The following is a 17155-nucleotide window of genomic DNA, read 5'->3' on the forward strand; positions in this document are numbered from 1 at the left end:
AATACAGAATGCAATATTTAAATTTCATTATTTTAACATGCTTTATTAATTAGATGTTATAGGAAACATATAGTCAGTGTAAGTGGAATATAATTTGCCAGTATTCTATATTTCATTGTAGAACTATGGATCTCATCACTCTAGGACATTTATTCTAGCACCACAAGGAAACTGTAGCAATTTGTTGTATTTTCCATCTCAGGATCTGAGTGTTAATTACAAGCAGTTTAATGAACTAATCCCTTGTATGTGTTAGTTCCTTTCTGGAAAGGGAAGATGAGTGATTTTTGCTGTCCTGAACCAAACTAATGATACATCATAGGATACATCCTTTTGTTTGTAATTTTGTCTTCAACCAGTGTTCCATGCCTCCCCCTAGACATTTTCTCCTCAGAACTCCTAGATTGAGATTTATTTATTTTTTACACTTGTTGGTACATGTGTGAAAACAAACTGAAGACTGTCAGTTCACACACTCAGGAGTTAACTGAGCGCTAACTGCAAAGCAATATGAGTCATGTATCTTGGAAATTATTGTTTTGGTTTCTTAGACCTGCATTAGAGAGTTAGGACTTTTCAGAATGGTCGTCTTATGATTAAAATGTGCCATTGCAAAATCTGGAGATTATAGTAGCAAGGACACCTGCCACTGCTTCTGTCCCCAACCAGTACTGTTCAGGCTCCCTGACTCCCAAGATAGGATCTATGGATGTTATTAGGTACTACTTCACAGCTGTTACTGTAGGTCAGATGGATGGTGTAATCAGTAAGCCGTTTTACTGTTTTTTTCTGTAGAGCAGAAACTCTCAGAGTGGCCTTGTCACAGATCACCAATAAACAAGGCACTCTATAGATACTACTCTTTGTCTGTGTTCTCCATGTTTGGAGAGTCAATGGAGTTTAAAATGCATATTATTCTTCCTTGCATTTTGTAGCAGTAGTGTTGTCCTCTTGTTTGATAGTGTGCCATTTTGAAAATACTAATACGCCTGTTCCTTCACCTCACACAAATTAGTTATTCTACTGTGCACAGTCTCATAGGAAATGTCTTCTGAATTTTAACTATCAGTTGTTTGTTTGTTATGTAGACATTTATTAATCTGTCCCCATTTTTTGTGGCAACTACTTAAAATAAAAGGGTTTTGTTCTGATATGCAAAAACATGTTGTAAGAGAAAAATCTTGTAACTACTTTAAAAATGCTAATTTAAACAGAAAAATAGAAGGTTTGCTAAATAGGAAAGGGATAAAGTCCTCTAGGGAGAAAAAAATGGGGTTTTTTAATTTGCTTTTGTTTTTTTGTTTGTAAGCCTTGCTTTTACGGCAAGACAGGTGAATTAGCTGAAGTCCGTGGTATCTTGCAATTTTATCATAAGTCAGTGCAATCAATGAAAAAGGAGAAGTTATATGTAACTGTACTGTTCCTGACCCACCATGTGTCTTTGATAAACATGTCTGGCCCATGACTTAAGACACAGAAAAGAAATGGAGGACAGTGGTGTTGATGTTGTTTATTTAGATGTATAGATGCATATATTTAGTAAAATAAAACAGCTGAAGTACAGGAAAATCTTTTGAAGTCATGGTGTTGTCATATTTCTAGTTCCCAGTTCTGTTTTCATGCTAGAATAAAGGGTAAGGATCCAGTAAGAAGTAGTATAAAATAGTGTTGCTAGTAGCACTTGATCTTTTGTTAAGAATTCCGGGAATCCACCAAGCTCTGCAAACCAATGAGGTGTCCCTCAGAGATCAAACACCAAAGGAAGTCAGCTTGCCAATGTTTAGGAAGACAATTCTATGTCCCTTTCAAAAACTGTGCTTTTAAACTGCCAAGAAAACACTAGAAACAGTGTGGGGTGAGACAAAAGCAGTTATTAGCTGGTAAAACAAGAAGATGGGTTTTCTTACAAAACTTTTACATTTTTCTAGTCAGAGACTGTCTTGTTCACTTTTGCATATTGCCATATAACCATAAGCATAAAAATACATAAGCTTTTTTAAAAAATAAACTTTAATTAAACAGAGCACTGAATGTAACTATTACTGCCCAACAGTCCTGTAGGGATCACACTTTGTTTACTCAGATACTGGCCTTTCACCTGCGATGGCCAGAAACCATAAATTGTTTTCTAAATTCAGATTACCTTTTCAGTTCCTTCCAGTCATGCTATCAGGGTTTTTTTTTCTATAAAAATCAAACACTGTAAATAATGCAGTAGCACTGAAAGTATTGTACATGTTCATACTTAATATTAGAGTAGTAAAGTGACATATGAGGCCTGTAAATTGTGTTTTGTAATTAAATCTTTCAGCGACCTCATTTTTTTTATCATTGGAAGTATTTTAATAATACTAGAAATTTTTCCTCTTCCAAAAAAATAATAAAATATTTATTTGGTTCAAGACATTCCATCTCTATAGAAGTATGGAATCTTTTATTTCCATTCTAGGAATAGCTATGTATTTTTTCCCCTATTGTGCTTGCAGGGTGGAGGAGGGAGAAGAAACTAGGGTGCGCCCCTCACCACTTGCTTGGGACCAGTACCACACAGAACACATGGAAATGTGGCTGGATGACACCAGTTTACTTCTGTTTTGGCCACTGTTAACAGGAATAACTCCACCCCATTTTTAACAAAATTTCTTATAGCACTAAGAGAAGTAGCTGAAATCTTCTCTTCATTGTACAAATTTGTTATTTCATTCGTGTTTGCTTTTTTGTGTCCATGTATTGTAACTGGAGAGTAAGTATTTAACTTGAGCTTGTGGCTTCTTTGTGAACAGTGCCTAAAATTTATTATCTCCTTACACCACTGGATCCTGTTTAATGTAGCCTCAAGTGATTGTTCCAATCACAGACGGCTCTCATGCATCAGGAAGCCACTCGAAGTCTCTGAGGTCCCAGCGTAGTGCCTTGATTCCTGTACAAGAACTGCATTTTACTAAAAACAACCAGTCTGCACGGTCTCACCTTAGTCCTGGCATTCCCTGTTTTCTTACTGTCTTCATTTTGTTACACTGCTGTACTGTTTTAAATCTCTCACTTCCCCTGTTTCAGTGCATATAGAAGAAAAGAAAAAATGTTCTTCAAGTTGAAAAAGTCTGTAATGGTGCTAGTCAAAGTAAAAATATCTGTATTACACTCCTCTTTTGAAAACTCAATTCTGTATGAGACCTAATTAATCTGTGAATATATAAGTAGGGGGTTGATTACAAAGTAATTAAGAGATCACCTTTACTTCCCCTTTCCCAGCTGCTACCAATCTGTCTAGGTTTATCTTCCAGAGTCTTCCTTGGTTTTTTCCTCTCTCTTACACTAACTTTGTTTTCTGCTTTGAAGATCAATGTTATTTCTGAAATAGGAGCGTGTAATTGCCTATTGTTAAGCCAACTCATAAAACTACTGTGGACAACCAGGTACTGTTGGGCCCTCTGTGGCCTATTGCAATACTAGTGGATTTTCACCAGAAATGTGGAGTCCATTTGTATTTGAAGATTGTGCAAATTTTCCTCATACTATTGATTTGTTTTCATATTTCTGTTTCTGTAACTGTTTGCTAGGAAAGATACTTTGACAGTCATTGCTAATAATTTTTGTTCCTCCAAAGTGTTATTTGAATCTGGAAAAAAAAATTAAATTTCTTTTAGCTTTTATCTAGGTAAGAATGATTTTGTTATTTTAAAAAACATGTTCTAGTTAATATTTATTCTGGTTTTGTTTGTTTTTCCCCTTATCCTAGGAATACCAAAAAACAGCAGAGAAAAACAAGGAAAAAATTTATGTCCTTGAAAAAAGAGAGGAGAAATTGGCCCTTGAAAATGTATCTGTGAAAAATATGTTAATGCAGGTTCAGAAGGAGCATTCATCTCTTCTGGCAGCCTGTGCACTATTGGCAGGTGCCCTGTATCCTCTCTATGGCCGATCATGTGCAATGTCTTCCCAAAGAGACCTTCTCCAGGATCAGGTCAACATTTATGAACTAGCGAACCAAGAGATTAGGACCCTAGTTCATGCTCTCTCTGATGTAGAGGAAAACAATCAAGATGAAGCAAAACTGAAAAAAGGAAAATTCAAAGGCCTGATTCATGTGTTCCGAAGAGGTGTGATCGCAGTTCTGGCAGCTAACAGACTTAAAGTTTTAGGCCAGTCATCTAGTTCCCTCTTCTCCTGGGTAACTGGCTTCAAAGAAGGCATTGGAATTCTAGTTTGTATAGGAGAATCCAAAGGCAAGCATAATCTCTCAAGTAAGCTTACTGTTTTTTTTCCTTTAGAAGCGTTCTGTCAAGTTACACGGTTAGTGAATAACAAATAGTAATGTTATTATTAATAGAGTGTAAAGACATTTAATGACATTTTGACAACTGTAATTTATTGATTTGTGATTTCTGGATTTCTTGACAAATGCAGTTTCTTCTAAAAGGAAATGCTTAGTCTGTTAGCTATTGAAAGAAAAGTTATGATTATAAATGTGAACTCACACTATTTCATATCCTTGACATTCGTGTTACGGATTTTAGAACTAGATGCCACCGCATCTTCTCTGTAGTGAATATGTTGTATTGCTCCTAAATGATTAACTGTCAACATATTTTTGAAAAGACATTTTATCTTCTTTTATTAATCACTATTAATATTTATTTCATACTAAAAATGCAAAAAGTTGCTTTCTGATTCAGGTAAAATATTAGTATAGGATTTCAAAATTTTTCTTTACAGATTATGTAGTCTTCCTCTCCCTTTCTGTTACCAGACCAGCTCATGCTTCCCCCTACAAGGATAAATGGTATCAAAAATGTTTCCCAAACTGGAAGATCCATCTACCTTTCTTTTTTAGTAGTTCTGGAAGCATATTTAATGCAGTCTAAATTGTCCTGAAAGAAGAATTAGTTTGTGGCTTATATACTTACATTTGGTCAATTTCTGAAAGAGCTGGAGATAGTAGCATGCCTTATCTAAGTTACTAAGTTTTATTGCTAGTTACAATTCTGTTTCACAGGTCACAAAGAGGAGCAAAATCACTGTGTTGAAGCACTCAGCTGGTTTACTAGTTCTAACCTCCTCACTGCAATAATGAGTTCTGTCACTGAATTACAGGCTGTTGTTAACAGAACAGGTAATTTTAAAATTATATTCTTGTAGTAAAAGATAAAATAATCAGGGTGGCTACAGCATTTCCATTTTTAGGACTTTTGTCTAAACTATTCTGGATCAAATCTCTGGAGGTCTGTATTGTTGGAACAGATTCATTTTCTTTAATTGGTGATATGATACTTTGGAATTTCAATATATAGAGTCAAGGAAGCTGAAGGCTGGAGAGTGCTTATAGAAAGCATATAAACAGTTTTGTCTGCTTTGTTGTGAGATAGAATAAAAATGTCTACACCATGCCAGCATATACTTGGCTAATCTGTTCTTAAAAGCTTTCAGTGATGTAATATTTACAAGCTTCCTAATTATCTTGTTCCACTGTTCTAATATTCAACAAGTATTTTACTGAAACTCAACCTAATTTTTTTCCATAGAGAAAATCTCCATCATTTCTGTCTATTTGATCTGTGTATTTCTTAAGCACAGGCTCTAAAAGTTGCACATATTCAACCTGACATGTTACTGCTGCTGACTTAAAGGAAATAATTTCCTAATTTCCTACTGTGTTTTATGAGATGAATTTAGAAATTCCAAGTCTGGAAGCCAATTGAATTTTATTAATACTATTTTCATCTGATTTACTTGCTATCTTGTGGCTTTTGAGAGAGAAATAAGATGCCCTCTATTTACACAATGTATAGCAGTACTTATTTTATGCCTCTGCTGTGTTCTTTCCCTAAGTATATGCTTCATTAGATTTGTGTCTACATTTCCTAATTTTCTCAGTCTTTCCTCATATAGAATTCTACTATGCCTATGGAAAATTTTAGTGGCAGTCTCTGGAAGTGTCACCTCTTGTGTCCCAGCTGTTAACTGTGATTATTTCTTTGCAGTGAGGACTGGTACAAGATGTCACTTGGTTTCTCTGTATTGCTGTCGTATTTAGTTCTTTGGTACCTGGTAGGTTCAAAGTGCCAACAATCCTGTCAGAGAATAAGGGATATTAAAGGAAGGATAATTTATATGAATAAAGGGAAATAGCAGAACAGAAAGAAGGTGATACATTTCCCAGAAGCCTGAACAGTAAACTGGTGACAGAAATCAGCGATTGAATCAAAAGTGTTTCGATTCAGTATCAGGTGCTCTCTTCTTTGATCGTCCTGTTTTCATTAACTTAAATTTACATCCTTATAAAACAGAGTTTGAACTGTTTCACAATATTTACAGGGTTTATACTGCAAGTGTTCCTGTGTATAGTGTTGAGTAAGAACAGCAAATTGAAAAAGAATCAAGAGCAATTTTACAGCAGCATTGATGTGCTGAAGTGCCTAGTTAGAATAACGTAAACCTCATGATATTTTGCCAGTATTGAAGTATATGAGAATACTGGTGGACTCTGTTTACTTTATATCTCTGCACTGAACACAGTTTTGATTTTGAGAATTAGCAAAAGCCATGGTGAGAATGTTAGGGCCACAGTCAGTTTGGTGATTCTTTCATAGCTTATCTCTATTTTAAGTTATTTTCACAGAACCTCAAGATCTAACTTCTCATGTATTACTTGGAATTCTATTGCTCATGAGATCAAAAGTCTCCCAAGAACCTTTGGTTCAAAAAATAGTAATAAATAATTTAAAGTTTGACGTGAAATTTCCAGAAGTATCGAAGTGATAAGGCTCTGAAGGAATATACTTGAACGAAAGCTTGCGTACCTATGAAATTATTTTATGTTCTGTCATACTTCAAATAGGATTTAAACCTTCAAGCTGACTTAAATGATTTTGAAATTTTTTTAAGTGTAAATAGTCAATCTGAGAGGTATCCGATCTCTTCAGATCTTGAAATAATGGCCGTTCCAGATTAGACTGTGCATCACAGGAGAGAGTAGGCTCACAAAGTTGCTATCTGGATCTATAATATGGGATATTTGGTGTGTTAAAAACTATTTTTAAAGACGGCTAGGTTCTGAGGAACCATTTGAGGCAGTTGAAAGAAACCAAATCCACATCACTCAGATAACATAGGAACTTCGGGCTTTTGCATTCTGGTGATTTGAGACACATGTATTTAGCTTTTAACTTTTTAAAAAGTGTTCTTATTTTGACATTCATGATCATTCCTTTCACACTGTTCATTAGTTTGGTTCTCATTCTGGCACGTCTTGGAATGATCTCTTAGCTTCAATTTGGATATGAGTTTATTAAAGTGTTGGGGGGTTTTGTTTTGGTTTGGTTTGGTTTTCTTGTAAGGTTAGTTTTGTAGGTTGGTTTGAACACAATCTGTACTGTGATAAACCAGAGAAAGTAAAGGTCAAACTTTTAAAATACAAGTATCAACTCGTATACACAAAGCTTTTGAAAATTTTAGTCTTCTGTAGTACTACAGAGTTCCTCTTGCTGACTGTTCTGTCTCATTGAAAGAGTAAACAGTAATTCTTTCTTCATCTGTTAGTGAAGTAAGATTTGTCACTTTTCATTGTCTTTTTTTTTTTTTCATTTGTTTAATGTAAGAACTGCTCTTTGTGATATACCTGTATTTCTGTTAATAATTTCTTATACACATCACAGTGTACATCATTTAATGCTTTTATTATAATCCCTTGATCCTTCGTGGGTAATTACCCTAAAATGTATATATTTAAACTGTATATTACCTTCTCAATGATTATAGAAATAGTTCCTTGTGGAATTGCGTTATGTTCTCATTTCATCTTTCAAAGTGGTCAGTAACTTGCATCAACATATTTCTATGTATTTACTCCAAAGTGCTCTTCAGAAAAAAAACACAGAACAACAGAGGTGATATTTTTTTTTCCCTCATCCCAAGAAATTGCCTTAAGTTGTGGGTGCTGAACTGAACTCAATAATGGAAATCCTGGTTATATAGTGGAATGATAATTTCAAAATGCTACAACACAATCACCTGAACTATTATTATTGATTTATTTTTAATACAGTTAAACTGAAGGTTCTAGACATATGGAAAGGGGCTGCCATCCTAGGTGCAGACATATGGAGAAATACTGTGTTTTCTGGCAGGCAATCTCATGTAGAATGAGATACCAGGTAGAAATACTAGGAAAAATGAAGGAACAGTAGCTCATTGACAGGATGCATGTTTTGATATTTACCAAAAATCATGGCAAAGGAGAATTTTTTTAGAAGGTTTTGATGTCATCTTACATGAAAGCCAGTACAAACGTTCCAATTTTAATGTTAGGTTAATTTTACTAAACATTCAAATGACTGAATGCATCATGACTGGAGAAAAGAAACTAAAAGACAGGTAGGACAGCATAATCTATAATAAGAGTTAAAAATATGAAGGTAGCCTATTTTTTATGTGATCAGTAATCACATCACAGATCCAATATAAGGAAAAGAGAAGATACTTGGCCAATAGCAGTTTCTTCTGGGTATGAGAATAATGTTTTTTTTTTTTATTTCAAAGGATGTTTTGTTAGTTGAAATGTGGCATAAAAATCCTGGCTAAGATTTTCATCTTTAAATGTGAATAGAAAGAGTGCTATCCTAGACATGAAGAAAAGACAGATTTACTACTAGCTGGGCTTATGGAGAACTTGTACTCAAAAATGGTACTCCAATAAAGTACTGGAATCATTGGAATGGTGATATTTTGAAACCAAGCAGGAGATTTGATCTGAAAAAAGAATATTTGACTTTATCATGTGCTTTTTTTTTTTTTTTTTTGCTTACAGATAAATTTCATCTCATATGTGTGAATGATACAGTTTTTATGATGAGAATAGTAATTTTAAAATATCAATAATCATGTTTTGTTTGCTTTAAACGTTTGGCTTTATGCTTGCAATGTATAAAAGGAAATTATTTAATTTAAAAAAGCTATGGTTATTTTTTTCTGTTTATGCTGTTAAGTAAATATTTGAATTCACTGCAGCAACAGGAGATCTGCTGTACTACTGAATGTAAATAAGCTCTTCCATGCTTGTCATCTTACACTGATAGTATCATAAGACAAGTAATGACAGATTAAGACCTGTCTAGCAGAGGGAAAACTAAATTACAAGACTTTTATTAAGGCATAAATAAACCTATTAACTGTTATCTGGAATACCAATTAGTGGAAGGAGCACTGACAATTTTATTTATCAACATTAAACACAATTATTAATTACAGACCTGACGAATCTAGCAGTAAGCAGGACATGTTGTGTGTGCTGGGGCCTTAAGTCCATTATATGAGAAGGATGATTACCAAAATCCTGTGGGGAAATAAGTAATTGTAGCTGTAAAATTTTAATTGCCTTGGAATAAGGTAAATTATATTCTCTTGTCTCAGAATATAAATAGTATGGCATTAAGGTACTAAGCCTCACTAATTTTCAACAGCAAATGATTTAGACATCTATAGAGGGGAGGGAAGAGGAGTCAGGAAACCCTCAGAAATTTGCATTGTAAATACAGCGATAAAGTGATTTACCATGTGCTATCACATATGACATACTTAACCTGGCTTGCATTTGCTTGCATCCATCTAAGATGTTTTCTGAACTACAAAATTAGAACACCCAACAAAGACTTAAAGTATAGTAATCAGAGGAGAACATAAAAACAACTGAAAAATTATTCTTTTACAAAAAAATACTATTCTTTAAAATCCTATCCTACCTTTCTATCCGAAGATTGATAGGAGTAGAGTATTCATTGCTGAATACAGAATTTGTTTCAAAGTCTCTGAGATAATCATGTGAGCTCAATCCTCCACTCTTTAATGGAAATTTCCTACTAAGTATTTTAAAGATGGTATTTGTGGTTGTTTCTTTTTCCCACTGAAAAAACCAAAAACTAATAACCTACTTGATTTTTTTGTTGTTGTTTCTTAAAGATGTAAAACCCTGGCTTTCTGGACACTTACTTGTAAGTGCAGCTAGGAACTCCTTTTCAAAACTTATGGACAAGCTTAATGTAATAATGGAGACTGCTCCACGAGACAGCAGCAAGAACATTAGTTGTCTGGAGAACGACTCCTTGGTACAGAGGCTGGCTCATGGACTTCATAAAATAAATACCCAGGCCCTGGAAGCTGGATTGTGTGACAAACTACCTATTATGGTATGCATCTTTATAGTGCTACTTTGTGTAAATAGTAGGTTCACAGCTTAAGTGTTACAGTGAAGCTCTCTTGTTAGCAGCATTAATTTTGTTTCAGATTGTTTATGAGTCTGTTACATTGAAGTCAACTGTATAGAGAGTCAGAACTGTATTTGCAACACCCAAAAGCATTAGAACATGAATAGATCTTTTTATTGTCAAATAATTTTAAGAAGAGATTTGATGTATCCAAGAAAAACATTTTTTAAAAGTTCTATCAAGATTGTATTTGCTTTATAAGAACAAACTTAATTTTGTCTTTAACTAAATGTTAAGGTTTGTTCTTTTTTTTCCCCCTTCTTTTCTCCAAATTACTTTTTCTATCTTTCAGTAAAGATAACCTTCTTCTCTAACTAAAATGAAAGGATAAACTCTTGCTCACATAATCTGTCTTTTATTGTGGGCCTTACATGAAAACAGGCACTCCCTTGAAAGCAGAATTTTCAGTAATCATCGACAGTAGGTGAAACAGATTCATATTTTTGCACTCGTGTGTCTTTTAGAGCTGGAGGACAAATGACAATTTTGTCTAATTTGCCTAGGTATTAAATGTGATTGATTTTATTGACAAAATAGCCCATTTTATAGCACATGAATTTGTTTCTGTTTACTAACAGAAAAGCATAGCATCCTTGCAGAAGCAAATATTTGAATTTATACAAAGACTTCATACAGCAGAGGTGGAACGTCGCTCACTGCGTCTAAAACTTGCAGAATTCAAATGGAATTTCAGTGAGATGAAAAAAGAAGTTGATAAAGCCCAGAGCCTTCAAGAGCAATTAAATATGTTTAAGAGATCTGTAAGTATATTTGATTTAGAGGAGTCTGCTTACACAAGATCCTCCTTTTTACACATTTTTTTTTGTGTTCTTTTGAAAACAAGTATAAATTCAATCTACTGTTAACAGAATTCTCCAGAAAACTTGACTTGTAAACATCACTGGACTATGTCAGATGTACTTAGAAGTATCTCCTTTCCTCAGGAGTTTCTCTTTCGTTTGTAGAATGAGGTATTCTATGTAATTACATGTTTGGTCTTTGGCAACCCAGGTTTTCTTCCATATTTTGAAAATGGTGTGATTTATACACTCTAAAAGGATTTATAGACCTCACTTCAGCAGAGTAAAGTCAGCTATAATGAGGGTATCCAATAAGTATGTTCATGAGAAGTTCATAAAGCATAAATATATTATTTTAAAATCTGCATGGATATTGCTGAATATTAAGATAGACATTTTACTGTGCCTTTGACTATGGATTATATCCTGAGCTAGTCAGTGCAAATTTTAGTGTGGCTGTTTCTTTGAAGGAGTGAGTTTATGGCAAGTTTAAAAAAAAAGCCCTCTTCTGCATTCTCAGTAGCACATAATCACCAAATTTCTCTGACCCCTTGCTGTTGCTGATGAATTTACTTAAACACTGTGGGTTCACTAACCTGTAAATAGCACTGTCTGGCAGGAATGAGAAGAGACACCATGATGTTTCCTTAACCACTTGAAGCCACAGTATATTGACTAATGGACACGCATTTGAGGGATTGATGCCGTTTTGTAGGTTGTTGGTTTGTTCCCTGTCATAGTCATGGAACTGTGCCTTCAGTCCTTATTGGAGGGGAAGAAACTTGTCTTGCTTTGGTATGCTGGAGGCTTACACCTTTCTTCCTATGCTTATTTTCTATAGATTGCATTCAGAATTGAGCTCACATTTGAGCTGTTTGAGAAAGTGAATGGTTAATGATTCTCACACATCACTTGCTTTACAATTGCACAGTATAACTGAAACGGTCATGACCCAGATTGAGCAGCATTTTCTGTAGCTGTGCCCAGTGTCGATCCTGAGGCCTGGTTGGTAGATCTGTCAGTGTGTCCCAATCAAAACACTTCCAAGCAGAGAATATTTAATAGATGATTTCACATCCATTCTCTTTCTTGCTTCTAGCTGGTAAAATGGGTCCTTTTTTATTCAGATGGACAAGGTTATATCTAATAATTTTCAGTTTTGTTCTTAATGGGTTTTATTCCCTTACAGTTCTGGGATTAAATTGTCACATTTTAGATTGTCATTCAAGTGTAGATGATGATTTTCCTTGAAGAATTATTTCTTCCTTATGGAACATTTTGGGGATGGGAGAATGAGTCTGGGAAGATGTTTACAAGGGTTAATAAGATGCAATGAAATGTGGGACATTGATCTGCATATTTCCTCTAAATGTTGAATCTTTACAGCCTGGGATGCTAATTTGAATAGAATAATGAATGCATACTGTTTACAATACCCAGAATGTTTTTTTTGAAAAAACATGGGGAATAAAGTTATCTATGGTTTTACTGTTTGGTGATCTGTCTTCATGTTAAAAAACCCTAAATATTCATCTTTAGCACACTTTTGTTTTAGAATTTGATATGTTTGCAAGTGCAACTGAAAATTAAGCATGTAGGCAAGTGAGTACAGTCACACAATCAAACACAATTTATTTCCCTTATCAGAAATTAATCACCTGTGAGAGATTTGAAAGTGCATGTGAAGAATTAAATAATGCATTACATCGGGAGCATCAGGCACAAGTGCTTTTGAATGAACAGGCGCAACAGCTACAAGTGTTAAATAATAAACTAGAATTGCACTCCAGTGAAGAAGCAGATAAAAACCAAGTCTTAAGTAAAACTGTAAAGGTAAGATGATTATCTTTATGAAATAGGCACCAGAAATTTATCTTTTGGTGAATAAGCCAAATCTTGCAGTTCTTGTATGAATAAAATTATAAAAGTAAATGCACACATATTACTCAGTCCATTGGAATTTTAGGGTACTCAGAAAACACTTTCAAGATGAAGCTTCAAGGTATAACTTCCCTTTTCTGCTTTTGGGACTGGGTGATATACACCAATATCTGTAATTGGTGAAGTGTCTAGATTTTACATGGTGCATGAGACAGCAGTTCTAGCTATCATGAGGGATTTGCAAACTATAGGAAAAATGAAGGAAGTAATGCAGTAATACTTTGGTAGAGCTCATAAGAGTATTTTAAAACCTGGATTAGCTGTTTCCTGAATATAATCTTAGGGTAGAGAATGCATATGTCAGTTTGGAATATGCTAGGTGAGAGTAGAGAAAGATCCTTTTTCATAAGGATTTGGAATTTTCCCCAGACATAACGAGTAATGATGAAAAAGATGTTATCCGAGTAATAGCAAATATGATAGCAAATCAAGGAGCAGAGAGAGAATAAGAGGTTTGAAACAAGGTGGATATCTACCACGTGACAAGAAGAAACGTTGTTATGGCAGGCCAGTAATGTGTTGTGACCTGAGCTCTGCAACTTTTATTTTTTATTTAAAGCAAGATTTGCTGCTTGTGTCTGTTCTTCAGCCTTACTACTGTCTTGTGAATTGGGAGTTGAGAAAAGAGACTGCTTCACTGGTATATTGAGAACAAGGAGCACTTGTGATTCTGAGGAGGATTTGGGAAGGAAGTGATAAGAAGTGTCAAGAGGCAGGAGAACCAGAGGTGCAAGCTGCAAAACTAGTAGCAATGTCAGAAACCACTGTTGAAAATATATCAGTGAAAATGGATGTCAAGGAAGATGCCTTGCAGCAGAGTTGAAGTTTGAAGCGATGTACAGTGGAGTAATCTGAAAGATGATGTTCAGTTTATTAAGGAGAGTCTTTATTAGCAGTGTTACCTGCTAAAAATGCCTTACCTCATTAAGGGTGAAAGACAATGACATTTCCAATTTACCTGTTGTTTTTTTTTTTTTTTCTCCTTCCCAGTCCCCTAACTTAGGGTGTTTTATTTCAGTGTAAGAATAAACTTGTCTAATGTGTAAATCAGGTTGCTTGTTAATACTATTGCTGTTTTGTTTCAAATATAAATGTATTATATGTAAGTCATTAGATTTATGTTTACTTTCTTTGGGAAATACTTGATTCAAGATTTTTAAATGGATATTAGGATCATGAAGAGAAGGAATAGAAGACAGATATTATTTGAAATCTCCATTAGGGTCATTCTTTATGCATTAATAAATGGTATTTAACCATGTTTTACCTTACATGTAAAACATCCCTTTACATTTATTCAAAGGAAATGAAACAAAAAGTCAATTGTAGACATTTAAAATACAGGGTAGAGTTTTAAACAAATCTGTTACATGGATTATTTGATACTGAATTAGGTTTCACAGCTTCTGTTTTTTATTAATTAAAGGCTAGATACAAACTTTTTTGAGATAGCAGTGATCCTAAAACATACCCTAATTCTGCAACCCTGTAGCAGTTTTTTGCTACTGGAACAACTTTATATAGTGTAAAATTCTTCATTATAGCTGAAAGCTCTAAGGATACAATACAATGTAATAATATAGCTGCTGCACTAGGATGGAGGCTAAGTTGACATTATAAGCCTTAGAGCTGAAATTTACCACTTAGTTACACTGATTTGGTTTTCTAAATCTATTGCTCCATAATTCTCAGTCCTTTCCATGGAGGAGGTTTGAACCAAATTTAAGTTGTAGACTTGCTGCCAAGTACTGTCCCTAAACTTCTGTTTAGCTACCAGAAGGTTGATTGATGTCTCTTAATTCCTCTGTGATGTTTACTACAATAATCAGCACAAAATTGCATTGTGGTTGCAACGGCCTCCTGTATCTGTGATTGTATCAGGGATGGAAAAAAGATCAGTGGCAACAAATATTCATGATACTGTGTTTCTTGGGGTTTTTTTTAATCATGTGTATACTCCCTAAATCATAATCTCGCCTTAAATTTTATAATTGCTTTTTACAGTTCCAAACCTGTGCTGAATGAATTATTCCTAAATTCAAGTACCAGTTTAACACAAACTACTTTGATACCAAAGGCCAAAGGGACTTTTTTTATTTTGATCTCTACATGTTTGGGGTTTTAAAATTTAAGAAACAGTCTTTCATAAGCTTTTTTTTCTCCCACAGTTTACCACAGTTCTGCTTTATTCATGACTGGCAAAAATGGTCTCTACTTTTGCCCTGATATTTTAACTGACAGACCTTTTTCTCTTGACTAATTGTTTTTTGTGACTCAAATTGGTTTTTTTTTTGTAGCTATTGGTTTGGAGTATAGTGGAACAATCTCATCTCTGTAATAATCAACCCTGACCTGGTAAAACAGTGTTCTTACAATTGCATAACATTTTAAACTCTTAAATAGTACAGAAGTAGGAAAAAAATCCAACTGTTGCACTGAAAAAAAATATAATAGCAAAGAATATGCCTCTGTCTTCATCTTAAGATATAAAATTATCTATCTAGACTATGTAAGTCTATAAAAAGCTGGAGAATGTGGTGGTGTACAAGTGATTTTGGATGGAGTGTCATGGAGTAAAAAAGACTTGCTTTGAATTCTTTATTCATGGTTTTTAAACAGGTGAGAAGGGCGAAAATAAAATATTAGATACTTTCACTTCTGATAACTTATTTTTAAATTTATTCACACTTCAACAGCAATCAGTAAGGAGATATTTTGGTATTCACGTACTTCTATAAAGTAGGCTTATTAGAGGAGTAATACTTAATTTCTTGGCTTTATCGGTTCAGATTTTAATCCTGTATATTTTTATCTTCTTAATGGCATATACCATAGAGACATCCAAGGTAGCCAATTACATTCAAGGTCAGCTAGAACTGAGCAACTCTTTTACACCTCTTTTTTTTTTTTATTAGATGAGGTAAATCAGTAGCTCTGATTCCCCTGTCTGAAGAGAAACTTTTACACAAATGCTAAACAAGCATCTATAGCAGACATAATTTTTACTCCTTATACAAGCATGTTTTAATTCCAGTAAAATACTTTTTCTTTCTATTGGCAAGGCACTCTGTGTATATTTCCTTTACTTAAGGTATGTTAATACCTGTAATAAAAACAATATTTGTTTAAGTTTTAATTTATGGAGCATGTCCTCTAAACTGTTAGTAACTGTACATTTCAAGTGCAACATATGTTAAATCATGTAGCTTGATACTGATCTGCCTCAAAATAGTTTTCAATGCATGTTTTAGAAGAAGGTACCCTGAAGTTTGGGTTTATCTACTCTACTGAGTTTAGTGAAGCTGCCATTGATTTATGACAGCATAAGCAAGAAAAGAATCTCATCCGGGTGCTTCGATAACACTTTGATGGGAAGGTTTAGTGTTTATTTTCACTGGCTATTTCATTTAAATCATTATATGCATATTCTGTGTTCAGAAGGTGCAGTATCCTTGCTAAACAGACACATCTAAATTAGATTCTGATGGAGATAGGGATTTCTAGGTTTGTTAAAGCGAATGTTTTCTGTGAGCAGGCTCTCTGTTCTTGGTGTGGATTTCAGGTGAAGGTGGTACACAATTTGCGACTTTTTCTTGCTTTTCCTCTTCATACACTTACAGCCACATATTTTCCCTGGAAAGTCATTTCAGTTATTTATACAATTTCTTTTATTAATACTGTTGCACACACTTTGCAAGTCAGTTTAATAGTTGGCTATTTCTGCAAATGATGCAGTATTCTAACTTCTGGAAAGGTTCGAAGGGCCCACTTAGATGAGGAAGACTAAGTGATTTTCATGCTTCTCAGTTAGAACAGCAAAGATTACAGTCACTATAAGAACAGAAATAGGTTTTGGATTAATTTTTTTCTTAAACACTCTGACATCTTAAATTGGAAAGACTGTTAGGATTTAGGTGCACTGAGGGATACTGTTGATTCCCAAAACCTTTTCACTTTGTCAAGAAACATTATTCCTGTGCATTGACTGGTTAAAGTAAAGGCTGTTCTTTAAAGGAATCAGTATAACTGATTACTATTAGTATCTAGCTTAATAGAGTATTTGTATTAATCAAGTTTAGCATGTTAAAGAGAAGCAAGCTCCCCTCTGAATAGGTTAGAAACTAAAATTAATAATTCATTAATTAAATAGTTGGG

The 17155-nt window shown here is 34.2% G+C and overlaps 1 protein-coding gene across 1 annotated transcript in view; it reads left to right on the plus strand.

Annotated features, from left to right (window-relative positions):
- The window catches only part of CCDC171 (coiled-coil domain containing 171), a 129148-nt gene that overhangs the window by 63213 nt on the left and 48780 nt on the right, over window positions 1-17155 (plus strand). The window contains exons 16-20 of the mRNA XM_042804472.1: window positions 3740-4244; window positions 4997-5113; window positions 9955-10181; window positions 10838-11020; window positions 12707-12892. Of these exons, the coding sequence (XP_042660406.1) occupies window positions 3740-4244; window positions 4997-5113; window positions 9955-10181; window positions 10838-11020; window positions 12707-12892 (1218 nt within the window). The remainder of the gene's footprint in view (window positions 1-3739; window positions 4245-4996; window positions 5114-9954; window positions 10182-10837; window positions 11021-12706; window positions 12893-17155) is intronic.

Source organism: Tyto alba, unplaced genomic scaffold (assembly GCF_018691265.1).
Source record: "Tyto alba isolate M040663 unplaced genomic scaffold, T.alba_DEE_v4.0 Super-Scaffold_42, whole genome shotgun sequence".
Classification (NCBI taxonomy): Eukaryota; Metazoa; Chordata; class Aves; order Strigiformes; family Tytonidae; genus Tyto; species Tyto alba.